Source organism: Phytophthora parasitica (genome assembly GCF_000247585.1).
Source record: "Phytophthora parasitica INRA-310 unplaced genomic scaffold supercont2.1, whole genome shotgun sequence".
NCBI classification, from domain to species: domain Eukaryota; phylum Oomycota; class Peronosporomycetes; order Peronosporales; family Peronosporaceae; genus Phytophthora; species Phytophthora nicotianae.
Genome location: NW_008634126.1, coordinates 4,034,546 through 4,048,684, shown reverse-complemented (window position 1 = coordinate 4,048,684; position 14,139 = coordinate 4,034,546). Strand labels below are relative to the sequence as shown.

The 14,139-nt window shown below is 48.3% G+C and overlaps 6 protein-coding genes across 12 annotated transcripts; 5 read left to right on the top strand and 1 right to left on the bottom strand.

The window, feature by feature from the left end:
- Positions 1 to 543: 543 nt before the first annotated feature.
- On the bottom strand, positions 544 to 2,148 carry PPTG_01070 (dihydroorotate dehydrogenase (fumarate)). Its single transcript, XM_008892669.1, has one exon. It carries the CDS (start codon positions 2,110 to 2,112, stop codon positions 838 to 840), a length of 1,275 nt encoding a protein of 424 aa, XP_008890917.1. The 5' UTR covers positions 2,113 to 2,148; the 3' UTR covers positions 544 to 837.
- Positions 2,149 to 2,287: 139 nt separating this feature from the next.
- PPTG_01069 (hypothetical protein) lies at positions 2,288 to 4,187 on the top strand. Of its 6 annotated transcripts, XM_008892663.1 has the most exons (8): positions 2,288 to 2,396; positions 2,452 to 2,564; positions 2,628 to 2,745; positions 2,799 to 2,885; positions 2,942 to 3,080; positions 3,142 to 3,283; positions 3,343 to 3,797; positions 3,855 to 4,187. In XM_008892663.1, the coding sequence occupies exons 1-8, from the start codon at positions 2,363 to 2,365 to the stop codon at positions 4,090 to 4,092; spliced, it is 1,326 nt and encodes a 441-aa protein (XP_008890911.1). In that variant the 5' UTR covers positions 2,288 to 2,362; the 3' UTR covers positions 4,093 to 4,187. The 6 variants fall into 6 exon arrangements, with proteins under 6 accessions (XP_008890911.1, XP_008890915.1, XP_008890914.1 ...); XM_008892667.1 differs by having other exon boundaries at positions 3,343 to 4,187; XM_008892666.1 differs by having other exon boundaries at positions 2,452 to 2,745.
- On the top strand, positions 4,107 to 6,049 carry PPTG_01068 (choline dehydrogenase; the record flags this gene model as incomplete). Its single annotated transcript, XM_008892662.1, has 1 exon — positions 4,107 to 6,049. Exon 1 carries the CDS (start codon positions 4,316 to 4,318, stop codon positions 6,047 to 6,049), a length of 1,734 nt encoding a protein of 577 aa, XP_008890910.1. The 5' UTR covers positions 4,107 to 4,315.
- A 196-nt stretch (positions 6,050 to 6,245) lies between these two features.
- Positions 6,246 to 7,908, top strand: PPTG_01067 (hypothetical protein; the record flags this gene model as incomplete). Its single annotated transcript, XM_008892661.1, has 3 exons — positions 6,246 to 6,423; positions 6,482 to 6,597; positions 6,658 to 7,908. 3 exons carry the CDS (start codon positions 6,246 to 6,248, stop codon positions 7,906 to 7,908), a joined length of 1,545 nt encoding a protein of 514 aa, XP_008890909.1.
- Positions 7,909 to 8,067: 159 nt separating this feature from the next.
- Positions 8,068 to 8,982, top strand: PPTG_01066 (hypothetical protein; the record flags this gene model as incomplete). The annotated part of the gene is made up of 3 exons (XM_008892660.1): positions 8,068 to 8,350; positions 8,406 to 8,664; positions 8,733 to 8,982. The coding sequence occupies 3 exons, from the start codon at positions 8,068 to 8,070 to the stop codon at positions 8,980 to 8,982; spliced, it is 792 nt and encodes a 263-aa protein (XP_008890908.1).
- Positions 8,983 to 9,147: 165 nt separating this feature from the next.
- On the top strand, positions 9,148 to 10,844 carry PPTG_01065. 2 transcript variants are annotated; one of them, XM_008892659.1, is made up of 3 exons: positions 9,148 to 9,298; positions 9,357 to 9,472; positions 9,541 to 10,844. In XM_008892659.1, the coding sequence occupies exon 3, from the start codon at positions 9,546 to 9,548 to the stop codon at positions 10,782 to 10,784; it is 1,239 nt and encodes a 412-aa protein (XP_008890907.1). In that variant the 5' UTR covers positions 9,148 to 9,298; positions 9,357 to 9,472; positions 9,541 to 9,545; the 3' UTR covers positions 10,785 to 10,844. The 2 variants fall into 2 exon arrangements, with proteins under 2 accessions (XP_008890907.1, XP_008890906.1); XM_008892658.1 differs by having other exon boundaries at positions 9,148 to 9,472.
- Positions 10,845 to 14,139: the final 3,295 nt, after the last annotated feature.

The window sequence follows — 14,139 nt, the reverse complement described above, 5'->3', positions numbered from 1 at the left end:
GTCATATTGCATGCACAAACCTCTCTATAAAATGTTAGATAGCGAACCGCCGAAGGTCAGGAACTTGTCGTTTTACTGCTGCTGATAAGGCTTCACGGGCAAAACCGAATCACTAAGTATGTTTTGCACTCAAACCGATAGGAACTGTTTATAGAAATAATAGAGGGTACCTCAGAAAGGGGCTTGGAACTCCGATATAAACTCCCCGCTGTGATGGACGCCAGAGAGGTTTCAGAAGCGGAGATGACGGCGAGAACGTACACGATGGCTAGCGAAAGGTTAAGCGACGACGACGCAAAACAATATTGCTAGGTATGACTGTTACCGGCAAACCGAAGATCCCATGGAATAATGAAGAGTTAAGAAGCACAAGGGCTTCAAACTCTTCAAACTGTTCTTGAGAGAGAGAGAGAGAGAGAGAGAGAGAGAGAGAGAGAGAGAGAGAGAGAGAGAGAGAGAGAGAGAGAGAGAGAGAGAGAGAGAGAGAGAGCGGAAGCGATTGAACGGTGGGGCGCCGCTACGATAATGCAGGAGGAGTCTGTAGGAGCTCAGTATTGCATTTAGCAAGAACATTCGATCCACGATTCCATTCATTTTACTTACACAAGAAATCAAAACGATTGATTCGCGGTTGTTAAAAATAAGCTTCCAGTTTGTCAAACTAAAAAAGTATTACTCCCTGCAGCTTGAGTTCTCATTTTTTTTTTTGCGTGTTCTGCGTATGCAGGCTTTTTCTCGAGGTCAAGCCGGCGATCCCGCTGTGGGGCTTGCAGTGAGGAGGTTTTCGCTATTCCAGACGCAACGAGAGCTGTGTACGACCACCAAAACCGGCACGTTTTACTTGTGGGCAGTACCGACGGCTTCGGTCACACTCGTGTATCCGTCACGACTCAGCAGCGCCGCCAGCTCCTTCTTGGCACGTGGCACAGCCAACGGGCTCTCGTAGATCAAGCACGAGTACATCTGCACGAGTGACGCACCGGCGCGGATCTTGTCGTACGCGTCCTGACCCGTGGAGACACCGCCCACACCGATGAGCGGGATCTGGCCCTTAGTCAGCTTGTACATGTCGCCCAGCACCTTGGTGGACAGATCACGCACAGGCAGACCACTGAGTCCGCCCGTCTCGCCCTTAGCGGCACCCTTCAGCGTATCCGGACGACTCAGCGTCGTGTTGGACACCACCAGTCCGTCCAGCTTAAGTTCGAGAGCCACGTCAGCGATATCCTGCTTGTCGTCCTCTGTGAGGTCGGGTGCAATCTTCACCAGTAGAGGAATGTTGCGCTTCTCCGTGGCCGCGACCTCGTCACGGGCCTTAAGTACGCGCTCCAGCAGTTTCTGTAGTTGGATCTTACCCTGTAAAGTACGCAGTCCCGGAGTGTTGGGCGACGACACGTTCACGACCAGGTAGTCGGCGTACTTGCCCAATGCGTGGACGCCCTGTACGTAGTCGGCCGCTGCGTCTTCGGTCAGTTTGTTCTTGCCAAGATTAACGCCCAACACGCCAGCACGGTGACCATTTTCCTGGCGTTTGGCACGGGAACCGACGTATCTCTCGAGACGGGCGCCGACGTATTCGAGCCCTTTGCTGTTGAACCCGTAGCGGTTGATGACGCCTCTGTCTTCGGCCAGTCTGAAGACACGGGGCGTCGGATTGCCCGGCTGCGGCTTGGGCGTAACGCTGCCGATCTCGACGCAGCCAAAGCCCATGTCCAGCATCCCTTCCATGGCCTCTCCGTGCTTATCGAAGCCAGCGGCGATACCCAGTGGGTTAGTGAATTCAAGACCAAGAGCCTTAACGTGCAGCAGCTCCGGATCAGTCTCCGGATCCTTAGGCGTCAAACCGAAGCGCGCGCATTGCACAGCGATCTTGTGGGCGGTTTCGGGCTCAAACAGCCGCACGACGGGCATCATAGGCTCGGCCAGCTGCCGGATGACCCATTCGTGTGGCACCACGCCGTTGTACGCTGCCACGACGGCCGCTGCGGCACCGCCACCCACAGCCACATACGCAGCGGTGTGGAAGCCTGACGAAGAGGATGCAGCGGAGCTGAAGGACGCGCTCTGAAGCGTTCGTGACGCCCGGCGGATTGAGGATGTAGCTGCGCGCATCTTCGATCAATGGAGAGTGACGGCTGGCCTAGAGACAATCCCTTCTATAGTCATAGAAACCATTATTCCTTCATAAGGGATTTTTTTAACTGCGATAAAAACTGTCCACCGTGTACCGTTATTCTGGCACATCTCTGCAAGCTATTCTTATTGAGGTGCTCCATCATTACTAACCAGGGGATTGTCTTTCTCCATAGTAGAGACAGGCTGGTCATTTGCCAATTCGCTGTACCGGACGGAGTTGAAACTCATGGCGAAGAAGCGCGTATCATACTTCTACCACCGTACGTGGACGACCCCAAGGCCGTAGAGCAATCTACTAATCAATACATTGAGCAGCGGAGGTGGGCCACTTTTACTATGGCCCGGGACACCCTATGAAGCCCCATCGGATGAAGCTAGCGCATTACCTGGTTGTCAACTACGACCTGTACCAGAAGATGGACGTCTTTGTACGGCAGAACTGAAGAACTGGACGTGACGAATGAAAACTAAAGGGCTTTACCTTGATGTAGGAGCCGCACTGGGCGTCTGCGGACGAGATGAAGGTGTTCCACGCGCCAGACTACATTGAGTTCCTACAACGAGTGAGTCCGGCGAATCAACGGGACATGGCGATGGACATGACGAAATGTACGTTTATCTGACGTCGCTATGGTAAGAACTGAACTAATGAAGGTGAACAGATAACTTTGGAGAGACGAGCGACACGGATTGCCCCGTGTTTGACGGCGTGTTCGACTTTTGCCAAATCTACACTGGAGGAACTCTAGGTTGGTAGCGTATTATATGCTGATTTAAAGACTATAAGCTCAGGTTTTGTCAACAGATGCGGTGGTGCGTCTGAACTTCGGACTGTGCGATATTGCGATCAACTGGTCTGGAGGCCTCCACCACGCGAAGAAGGCTTCAGGGTCGGGATTTTGCTACGTGAATGACATCGTGCTGGGTATTCTAGAGCTGCTCAAGTGAGTTTATTTAGTGAAAAAGGATGATCTAGACAGTGGAGTTAACCCTGTTTGCCACCAGATACCACCCTCGTGTGCTGTATATCGACATCGACGCACACCATGGTGACGGCGTGGAGGAAGCCTTCTACGTCACAGACCGCGTGATGACGGTATCGTTCCACAAATATGGCGACTACTTTCCAGGCACCGGTGATATTAAGGTATACTCCTTAAAGTCTTTGACTTGGATTGAATTGATTGTAACGCGTAGTCTTGACAGGATATTGGTGCGAAGAATGGGAAATATTACGCCGTGAACTTCCCACTACACAGTGGAATGGACGACGACAGCTACGAAAGTATATTCAAACCGGTGATTGAGAAAGTGATGGAGACTTTTTGTCCCTCTGCAGTGGTGCTTCAGTGTGGTGCAGACTCACTGACAGGCGATCGTCTCGGCTGCTTCAACGTAACTACACGAGGCCATGGCGAGTGCGTCCGCTTCGTGAAAGGCTTCGGTCTTCCGATGCTTGTGTTGGGCGGTGGTGGCTATAGAATTCGCAATGTTTCCCGTGCGTGGGCCTACGAGACGTCCGTTCTGGTGAACCAGGACGTATCCAACAATATTCCGTACAACGACTACTTTGAGTTCTACTCGCCAGATTTCAAACTGCATCTGGTCCCCGACAAAGATCTCAAGAACGACAACACTAGGGAGTATCTGGAAACCCACAAGTGTGTTTAACACGGGATGCCTTTGAAGGAATAGCTACTGAACTGTTATGTCTGCAGGATCAAAATCTTTGAGAATCTACGCTCACTTACAGGCGCTCCAAGCGTGCAGATGCATCAACCGCCCCCTGTCCGGATGCTGCGAGAGGAAGACGAAGATGCAGTCGACCCAGATCTTAGATCTGAAAACGACGGGAAACACCAGCACGAGGCGGAATTTTATCACGACGAACACGACCAAGACAACAATGAAGTACCCGAAGCACCAGACGTTGTCCCCATGGACGTCGACAACTAAAAACATAATGAACGTGAACTTAAGTTTTGAGGTGTAAACTTCTCGCCATGGATTGGTGTGGGATATCTGCTTCAAGATGTGCCATACAAAAGTTAGTATTACGAGGCCATTTGGCACGGTACTTGGTGCGTGATCACACGAACGTGGCATCACTCACGTTGAGCTTCAACACCCTTGTATTCTTCGCTCACTTTACGCTTCTCCTCATCGAGTTCGCTTCTGGATGATCCGTCACGTTATTCACCGAAGTGCTTCCAGTCTACGAACCACCCAAGAATTCGACTATGTCATCGTCGGTGGAGGTTCGGCCGGGTGTGTCCTCGCCAACCGACTGAGTGCCGATGCGTCCAACTCCGTGCTGCTGGTGGAGACTGGACCCAAAGACCGTGGGCTTTTCGACTCCATTCGACTGGCGATGCCTGCCATGTTGACTGCCAACCTCATCGATGACCGGTACAATTGGAACTACGTCACAGAACCGCAACAACATTTAAACGGACGTCGCCTGACATGGCCCAGGGGACGAGTTCTAGGCGGTTCCTCTTCTATTAACGCGATGATCTACAATCGAGGTCATGCACTGGACTACGACGACTGGCAACAGGCTGGAGCCGACGGATGGAGCTACGCAGACTGCTTGCCATACTTTAAGAAGGCTCAGACCCATTCACTCGGAGCTGACGAGTATCGTGGAGGTGATGGCCCGTTAAACGTAACCAGAAGATTACAGCGAGACCAGCCGTTGTACCAAGTATTCCTCGACGCTGCGATGCAGGCAGGGTATCCATTCACAGACGACGTGAACGGATACCAACAGGAAGGTGTAGGCTGGTTGGATCATACGATCCACAACGGACAGAGATGCAGTGCTTCTGCTGCGTATCTGACAGACTCTGTACTAGCACGAGAGAACTTGAGTGTTGTTACTGATACGTTTGTGAACAAAGTGGTGTTTGAAGGGAAGAAGGCCGTCGGAATCGAGACTGAGCCGATCAAAGCTGATGGAAACCCGCCGACCCAAATCCGAGCGAAAGAGGTGATTCTGTCGAGTGGAGCGATCAATTCTCCACAGTTATTGATGTTATCCGGTGTGGGAGACGCCGAGCATTTGAAAAAGGTCGGAACACCCTTAGTACACCACCTCCCAGCAGTAGGACAGAACATGGAGGAACATCTCGGCGTTTACTTGCATGTAGCATGCAAGAAACCTGTGACGCTGTACCATGCAACACCCCATTTCCCACACAAGATGGTGTGGATGGGGATCCAGTGGCTGGTGTCCAAGACTGGCATGGGCACCTCGTCACACATTGAAGTCGGCGGGTTTTTCCGCAGTGCACCGGGCAAACGCCATCCTGATCTTAAGTGGCAATTCCTGCCCGGTGCAAGTGACGAAAACCGGCAACTCTTGCGTGACGGCCACGCTATGATGCTTCATTGTACCCCGCTACGCGCAACGAGTCGAGGATACATCAAACTGCGTAGTGCAAACCCGCGAGATAGTCCCGTTATTCAGCCTAATTACTTGGCAACGGAGACTGATCGTGTGGACATGCGCAATGGCGTGAGATTGACGCGAGAAGTGCTAAAACAACGAGCATTTGATGAATATCGCGGCGAAGCGATATCTCCAACTGATGAAGTGCAGTCTGATGCTGAAATTGACGCGTGGATTCGACAATATGCTAGTACGGATTACCATCCGTCGAGCACGAATCGAATGGGTAAAGAGGCCGATAAAGGCACGGTAGTGGACGCTCAAACACGCGTTCATGGCTTGGAAGGACTGCGTGTAGTGGACGCGTCGATCATGCCCAACAACGTCAGTGGAAACCTCAACGCACCCACTATTATGCTCGCTGAAAAAGCTGCTGATATTATCCTCGGCAAACCGCCGCTACCCAAGCTCGATGCTCCGGTGTATGCAGCTAAGAACTGGGAGACAAGTCAGCGATGAAGATCCCACAGGCTTGCGTAGTTACATGTCACGTTACGTCGTCTCCCTTCAAACCGTGTAACAGAAAGCCCGTTGGTCGATTTTTCAATGTCGTTCTTTTGTATCTCGAGTGTCCGATGACGAGAAGCATTCGCGTAGGACCGTAAATTTTCCTTTGTCATACTGCTCACTTGTTGTTTTCAAACAGAGTGTGAAAATGGCGACTTCTACTAACATCCCGACAGCTCAACTATCGCGTGGTTTAGCCCCGATCGGGCAACGACAGTATCAACCGCTTCTGTCCAAGTTGAAACGACCTGATCTTGTGAGTGCCCAAGGCTTCATCAACGGAAAATGGGTCGAGGCACATGGTGAAGATCATTTCACTGTCTTTGGTAAGTATCTTGCTTTTAGCAAATTTGTTTCATAATCTGATGTATTTTACTTGTGTAGATCCTGCAACGGAGCAGGAAATCGCCTGTGTTGCGAACATGGGAGCTGAAGACACTTGTGATGCCATAACCGCTGCATCCGCGGCCCAGCGTCAGTGGAAGAAAACTACGCCACCGGTAAGAGGAACTCGAATTTCTACACACTAATCGCCGATATTAACCATGTTAATTCTCCAGAACCGAGCAAAGTTGCTGAAACAGTGGGCTGCTTCTATTAGCGCCAATGCCAAAGATTTAGCCATTATCGGATCTTTGGAATGTGGCAAACCCTTACCGGAAGCCAAATGGGAAATTGAGTTCGCAGTTGGCGCGATCGAGTATTTCTCGCATGAGATTGTACGCTCCAGTGGGTTCCTGATATCGCCGACTCAGCCATCCCAGAAGATACTCGTCATGAAGGAACCTGTGGGTGTATGTGGTATCATATCACCTTGGAACTTTCCGTATGCGATTCTGGGGTTGAGTCTGGGTCCTGCACTAGCTGCTGGATGCACCACCGTCATCAAACCCGCAGGAGAGACTCCTCTCTCAATGCTCGCATTGGCTAAACTCGCTGAGGAAGTCGGTTTACCACCAGGAGTTCTCAACGTTATCACAACTTCTAGAGAAAAATCTGAAGAGGTTGGTAAGGTGTTGACATCAATCCCTGACGTTAAGAAGATCACGTTTGCGGGCTCGACTCAAGTGGGTAAATGGTTAATGCGTCATTCATCCGAAACAGTGAAAAGTTTGTCCGTCGAACTGGGAGGCAACGCTCCGTTTATCGTGTTCGAAGACGCTGACCTAGAGAAAGCCCTTGATGGTTTGATCCGATCCAAGTTCTCCAACACGGGTCAGGCCTGTATCGCTAGTAACCGCATTTTCGTTCACTCATCTATCTACGAAAAATTTGCTGATAAAGTGGTGGAACGAGTTAAAACCCTCAAGATGGGACTACCCCTGGAAGACGGTGTGCAGCTGGGACCTTTGATCGGGCATTCCGCAGTTAAGAAAGTGGCTGGTTTAGTCGAAGACGCTGTGGGTCACGGCGCAAAGGTTCTGGTTGGAGGAAACTGCAGTGATCTCGGCAAGAATTTCTATGAAGCAACGGTCTTGACTAAAGTTGACGAGTCTATGGGAATCTGGAATGAAGAAATTTTTGGCCCAGTGATCCAGTTATCCAGTTTTTTGAGCGAGGAAGAAGTGATTCAGAACGCGAACGACACGACGGCAGGACTGGCGGGGTATTTCTACACCCAGGATGTGGCTCGGATCTTTCGAGTTGCCAGTGAGTTGGAGTGCGGGATGGTTGGTGTGAACAGCGAATTGGTAACCCATGTCGGAGCTCCGTTTGGTGGAATCAAGGAATCCGGTATTGGACGTGAAGGTTCGTCTGAAGGTCTGGAGGAATACTTGGAGACCAAAATGGTTTGCGTTGGTGGGCTGTAATCTCAGAGCCTGGCTCAGATTAGGCACAGTAGCCGTTGAACCTAGGTTGTAGCGGTGGTAATTGGGTTGAATCGTTTCAAATGACCCCTACGAATTAACTAGCGACCGGCTTTCGCTCGTTCAATCGCTTCACTTTTTTTCTTTCTTCTCAAGCCCACGATGAAGTTCTCATCACTTGCACTGCTGTTCGCTGTTGTTGCTGTCTCCAGTGCGTTGGCCGAAGACCCAGAATTCACCTACAAGAGCGATTCGGATGCATTGAGTCCGTCCGAATGGGATGAAGGATACCCGATGTGTGGCGGATCCAAGCAATCACCGATCGATATTACGGCATCCAAACTGTGTACTTCGCATGTTCCTCCCCCGTTGGCGTTCACTGGCTCCTGTCCGAGCTATAACATGACGGAGGCCTCGGACTCCTATATGGCGGCAGTGGATGGAGGTACGTTAGAATTTTGTATATTCTCTTGATCGTATTAATTGAACATTTCGTGTAGGCGATTGCATTGTTACGGTGAAGGGGGAGACATACAACTTCGCCCAGTTCCATGTGCACACTCCGTCAGAGCACACTATCAATGGTAAGGCGTTCGATGGAGAGATCCACTTTGTACACAAGAAAGCAGATGGCTCGGCAGCTCTCGTGATCGGACTCTTCCTCGAAAAGAGCAATAAAGCCGACACCGAACCAGCAGTAGACATCATCGTGGACGCAATGAGCGAAGTCACGCACAGCACCTCCATTCCGATGACCCTGTACGCTTGAGTCTCCATCTGCCATAAAGACAGCCACTTACTATACTCTCAATGCTGTTTATCCACAGGGGTTCATACTCGGAGCTTCTTGACGTTTATATCAACAAGAGCCACGTCTACAACTACGCTGGTAGCTTGACGACTCCACCTTGCACCGAATTTGTGGATTGGTGGGTGATCCGCAAGCCCGCTAGAATCTCATCGGTTCAGTTTGATCGCATCGTAGCAAACCTCGCTGATCTAGAGGTTACTGACAACGGGAACAACGCACGCCCCGTTCAACCTCTCAACGGACGCACTGTCACGACGTACAATTGAGCTGTACGGCAGTTGCTTTAAGCCTTCTGACTGTAAGGAAAAAAATCGTCGTTGCACCGAAATTAAAATGAAACACTTGTTAGCATATCCTTATTTGGTCTTCGTCTCAGCTTTGTCGCTGATACCGCCATGGTCATCGACGTTATAGACTTCTCATTCCCAAACAAACTTGGCCAAGTGCAGATGAGTTCGAATCGTGATTCCTCGCGCCACCAACTGGGGCAGTCGCTAAGAAACCCCGACCTTGTGCGCTCGAAAGGTTATGTGAACGGCGAGTGGGTGGAAGGCCGTGGGGGTGAATACTTCGCTGTTGTGGGTAAGTGAGAGGTGTTAGCTAGGATATCTACGGTTTGGTTAATACATGCATTGCATAGATCCTGCCACCGACGAGGAACTCGCACAAGTGGCATACATGGGGAAAGATGAAGCCCATGAGGCTATTGCGGCAGCCTACGTAGCCCAACATCGCTGGAAAAAAGTCACCCCACCAGTAGGTTTGAAATTTGCTTTTCTTTGGTTTTTATTGCATTCTAACAAATAGTTTTAAGTCTCGCGCAGCGGTGATGAAGAAGTGGCACGCAGCAATTGTGGAGAATGCCGAGGATCTTGCCATCATCGCTTCTTGCGAGAGTGCCAAACCTCTTGGAGAAGCGAGGGCAGAGGTGGAATTCGCCGCTGGACTCGTGGACTACTACGCCCACGAGATTATTCGTACTAGCGGATATCTCGTTTCTCCATCCGATCCAGACAAGAAGGTGTTGGTCATGAAGGAGCCTATTGGCGTGTGCGCTATCATATCTCCTTGGAATTTTCCTTACGCGACGGTGATGAGGAACTTGGCACCTTGTGTGGCATCTGGCTGTGCTGCAGTTGTTAAGCCTTCAGGGAAAACACCACTGTCGATGTTGGCTCTTGCGAAATTAGCAGAAGATGCCGAAGTTCCGGCCGGAGTGATCAACGTGGTGACAGCTCCACGAGGCAGTCACTCAGGTATCGGGAAAGAACTAACGGAGAACCCCGACGTCCATCTGGTTGCGTTTACGGGATCAACTTCTGCTGGTAAGAAATTAATGGGTCAAGCGTCTGCCACAGTGAAGCACGTGGTTCTTGAACTGGGCGGCAATGCACCATTCATCGTCTTTGAAGATGCCGATATTGAGAAGGCACTGGACGGACTCATCGTCGCTAAATTCCGTTATAGCGGCCAGACCTGCGTCACTAGTAACCGCATCTTCGTTCAGTCGTCTATCTACGACAAATTCACCTCCAAAATTGTGGAGCGAGTTAAAGAACTGAAGATCGGTTTGCCTCTTGAGCATGGAGTGAAGTTGGGACCCCTCATTGGACCGGAAGCTGTCGAGAAGGTGTCTGCGTTGGTGGAAGACGCAGTGACGCATGGTGCTAAGGTACTTATTGGCGGCAAAAAGAATGATCTCGGCAAGAATTTCTACGACGCGACGGTGTTGACTAATGTAAACGAGAAGATGCGCATCTGGAACGAGGAAAATTTTGGACCGATTGTACCGCTTTTCTCTTTTTATAGTGAGGAGGAGGCTGTCCGCAAGGCGAATGATACGAATTCTGGCTTGGCCGCGTATTTCTATACGCAAAATGCATCTCGTATTTTCCGCGTTGCCACCGAGTTGGAAACCGGAATGGTTGCGGTGAATGCTGGAGTGGTATCGATTGTTCAAGCTCCTTTTGGCGGTATCAAGGAGTCGGGAATCGGTCGTGAAGGTTCACCGGACGGTTTGGAGGAGTATCTCGAATCTAAGATGGTGTGCATCGGCGGACTGGGCTAAGAAAATATGGCGGGTAGTACGCAATCTGCAGCTCGTTTTGAAAAATAATAATATGGCATTCAATTTATATAGTCGATGCTGTTTTCTCATCTCGTTTGAGGTGGGAGTGCCAGAAGACAGATTGTATTAAAGGAGATTTCTCTTAGCAGTGAGGCCGATAAAAATCGCTTGGTTCGATGCCCGACAAGTGTCATTGAACTCGGTAGACGTTTTGATATCTGTAATTATAAAAAAAATCCGTCCTATTGGAAGAAAATAGCGTTACAAGCATTGAAAACTCCCTTTTTTTAAGGGAGAAAAACAAACACAATCACTGCAGAAATTTAGCTGCGTGAGAAGCCTTTCAGCCGTTAAATACCTCCAAGTTCACTGTATGGCGCCTTTGCCATCTTTTTTTACCTAGGCACGACATGGGATCTCGCTGATGTCGTTAAGTCTTAATAAATTCGCGTTCTTGAACATAACACTGCCAGCACAGAGGCGATTCATGACCACTTTATTCAGAGGATGCAGCGACAGCAACCCATGGAGTATTTAAACCGCGCGAGTACTAATATTTTTTCAATGGAACGAAACCCATACGGAATTACCAACGTTAAACCGGATTTCCCTCAAAACTAAAAGTTGCTGGCAAAATCTTTATTGTTTCTTAGTAATAACAGAGAATAGAGGCGGACTCGCAGGCGGTTCACAGATCCTTTAATCTAGAACTTGCAGTTTCTGGACATCCTACTGGTGACTTATCTACGATATGCAATAAAAATAATTAATAATATATTTTCTGATTTTTTTTTACAGTATTCTGTGAATTTGATATCCAGAGTTGTAGGGGGCGAGTCATAACTAACTTTAACTTCTTTTACTCAGAGTCCAAACTAATTTTGTCAGCCCAGAACTTGAATATAGTTACTTGAGAACTTGATATACCTGTTATATAAGATCTAGATGTATTATCGTACCCAATATAACGGGTTTCTCTCCTGAACCTGCATAACGCGTCATTTCAGATTATATGGGATATGGTATCCATACTTTACTCAAGTAGAATCGCTCATCAAACCAGCTAAAAGCTGGGTGGACAGCCTCGCCAACATTAATTGGGCCAGACGCAAGTGTCGTCTGATCCTCTAACAACCTTCGCTCAACCAGGACATTTCTATTTGAGAAACTAAATAGAAGTATCGTATTGCTACTTAAGTAGTACAATGTTAGTGTTGCTAGTTTAAAGATTTGGGTGGGCTGTAAAGGCCAACAATGCAAGAACTCGATTCTAAAATGAGATGTTCCGGCTTGTTCACTTAGCACGTGTGCAATATATTCATAACTACACAGTCATAACTCGATTCGTCCAAATCCTGATTGAGTACCTCGGTCCAATTGTATCGATTATACAAGAATCTAGCATAACCGCAATCGGTGAATCTGGTTTGACCGAGTGTTTCTAAAAAGGTGAATATCCGGTCATCAAAACAAGGCTTTGACATGTAGACTTCAGGAGCTTGAAGTGCTGACTGGATCATGTCGGGTGGACTACACCAAAAGAAAAAGTACAAATCCCTACTCCTAACTTTTTAAGTACCTCCACCGCACTTGAAAAGTTAGGAGTAGGCAGTTTTGTACTTTTTCCCAACACACTACTGTAACGTTAGTTACTTCCGCTCTGAAGGGCTTGTTCACTCATGTACAGACGATCCCCTCGCTAGTAATCCCTAGAAATGGAATACTCCCTCAACAGCAATAAATTAGCGGTTCCCGTTGACCAGTCGCATACAAACCCAAGATATTGTTCCCTCTCACCCCTCTATCGTAAAATGGAATACATTTGAAGTCAAATGTTCCTATTCTGGGGTGCTTAACTATGGAAACAGTCATAACTGCATAAGAGCATTATTGCTGCCAAGTCCGATCCGAGTGTTGAACCGATGAAGCCTATTCTTTTGACTACTTTGGACGTGATTCGAGCTTTAGGATCATGGAGAAGTGCTTGACCTTCACTCTAATGGCACACCTGTGACTAGGGATGTGTGCAGCAATCGTTGAGTATTGGTGAGTGTGAGGTGGACTGGCTGGGCTAGAGAGGAGGGTATCTAGGTATGGTGAGGCAAAACTGGCAATAGGAGAGCAAAACAGGGTGGTTCGCCAGTAACGAGCTACATTAATCGAATGTTAAGTGTACCGTTCCAAACTGAAGGTACATGGATCCGTTTTTATGGTACATTCGTGGATAGAAATACCCTGAGACAGGAATAAATTGGCGGCTCTCAACGCTATGACTACCGAGGGGATCGTCTGTTTAATTTTTTTTTTGTATAAACTATAAGCAGCTTATGTCTTCTCTATCTAATGATTTGAAATGCTCTTTTTCTTTTAGCTAATTTTGCTGATCAGATGTTGTTTCTATTGGAGCGAACTTCCCAGCCACTTTAGAATCGTAAATCTGTCCCTTCTCAGGTTTAAAATACTAATCCCGGAGCCTTCTTTCAAACTCCTAGACAACAGATTTTAGTATCATGAACAAACTAATGTTTTAACGACGCGGGAATCGCTCCATTATTACTTCGAAGTACAGATGCAATCAAATGGTGCAGAACTTCCTTGCTGGACTCAACAGAAAATTTGTCAGCATCTGATTGAAGGACCTCCCCGAGCTGAACATCTGTGCCTCCAAATGAACTGTACATATATGCACATGTACTATTGTCAGTACTTATCCCTTTTCACTATCGATGCAGTTGCTCTTACCCATACTTTACATTTAAAGCAGTACAGTACTTAAAAATTTCTCTTGTTTACTCGTACATCTGACATTGAGTGTAAGGCATGAAACCTGAAAAATTCATTGCATGGGGAAATGCACGTCGCGAAACTCACATTAAAGAACTCTTTAACGTCGTTGCAGAGAGCTCCGTCAATCCATGAGTTTTGGGGCAGTGTGACACTATACCCAACACTGAGTGTCGGGTGTAGCTCTACATAAAATGTTCCATCTTCAAGGTGGCCAGGTACATGTACGGTTCTATTTCGATGCCATATTACAGCCCCCGCAGGTATTTATAACTTGCTCACAAAAGTCTTCCTGTGATGTGACACATAAACACTGTAAGTAAATTTAGCCACCGGTTTGCAACCTTCGCGACTTGTATGTACATTGTTAATAAATTGCGTGGTTAACTCGGTAGCCACTGCATTTTCATTTTATAACTTCAGCCAGCAGGAAAGTCATTGCTGTCGTCATCAGTATTTACATACAAAGAAAGCACACTCATCCTGGATTGCGATCAGTCATGTGCTTTCCAGGGATAGCTCCAATGTTCAGAAGGGATTGCATTAATTAATGAAATACATTAGAATTTGT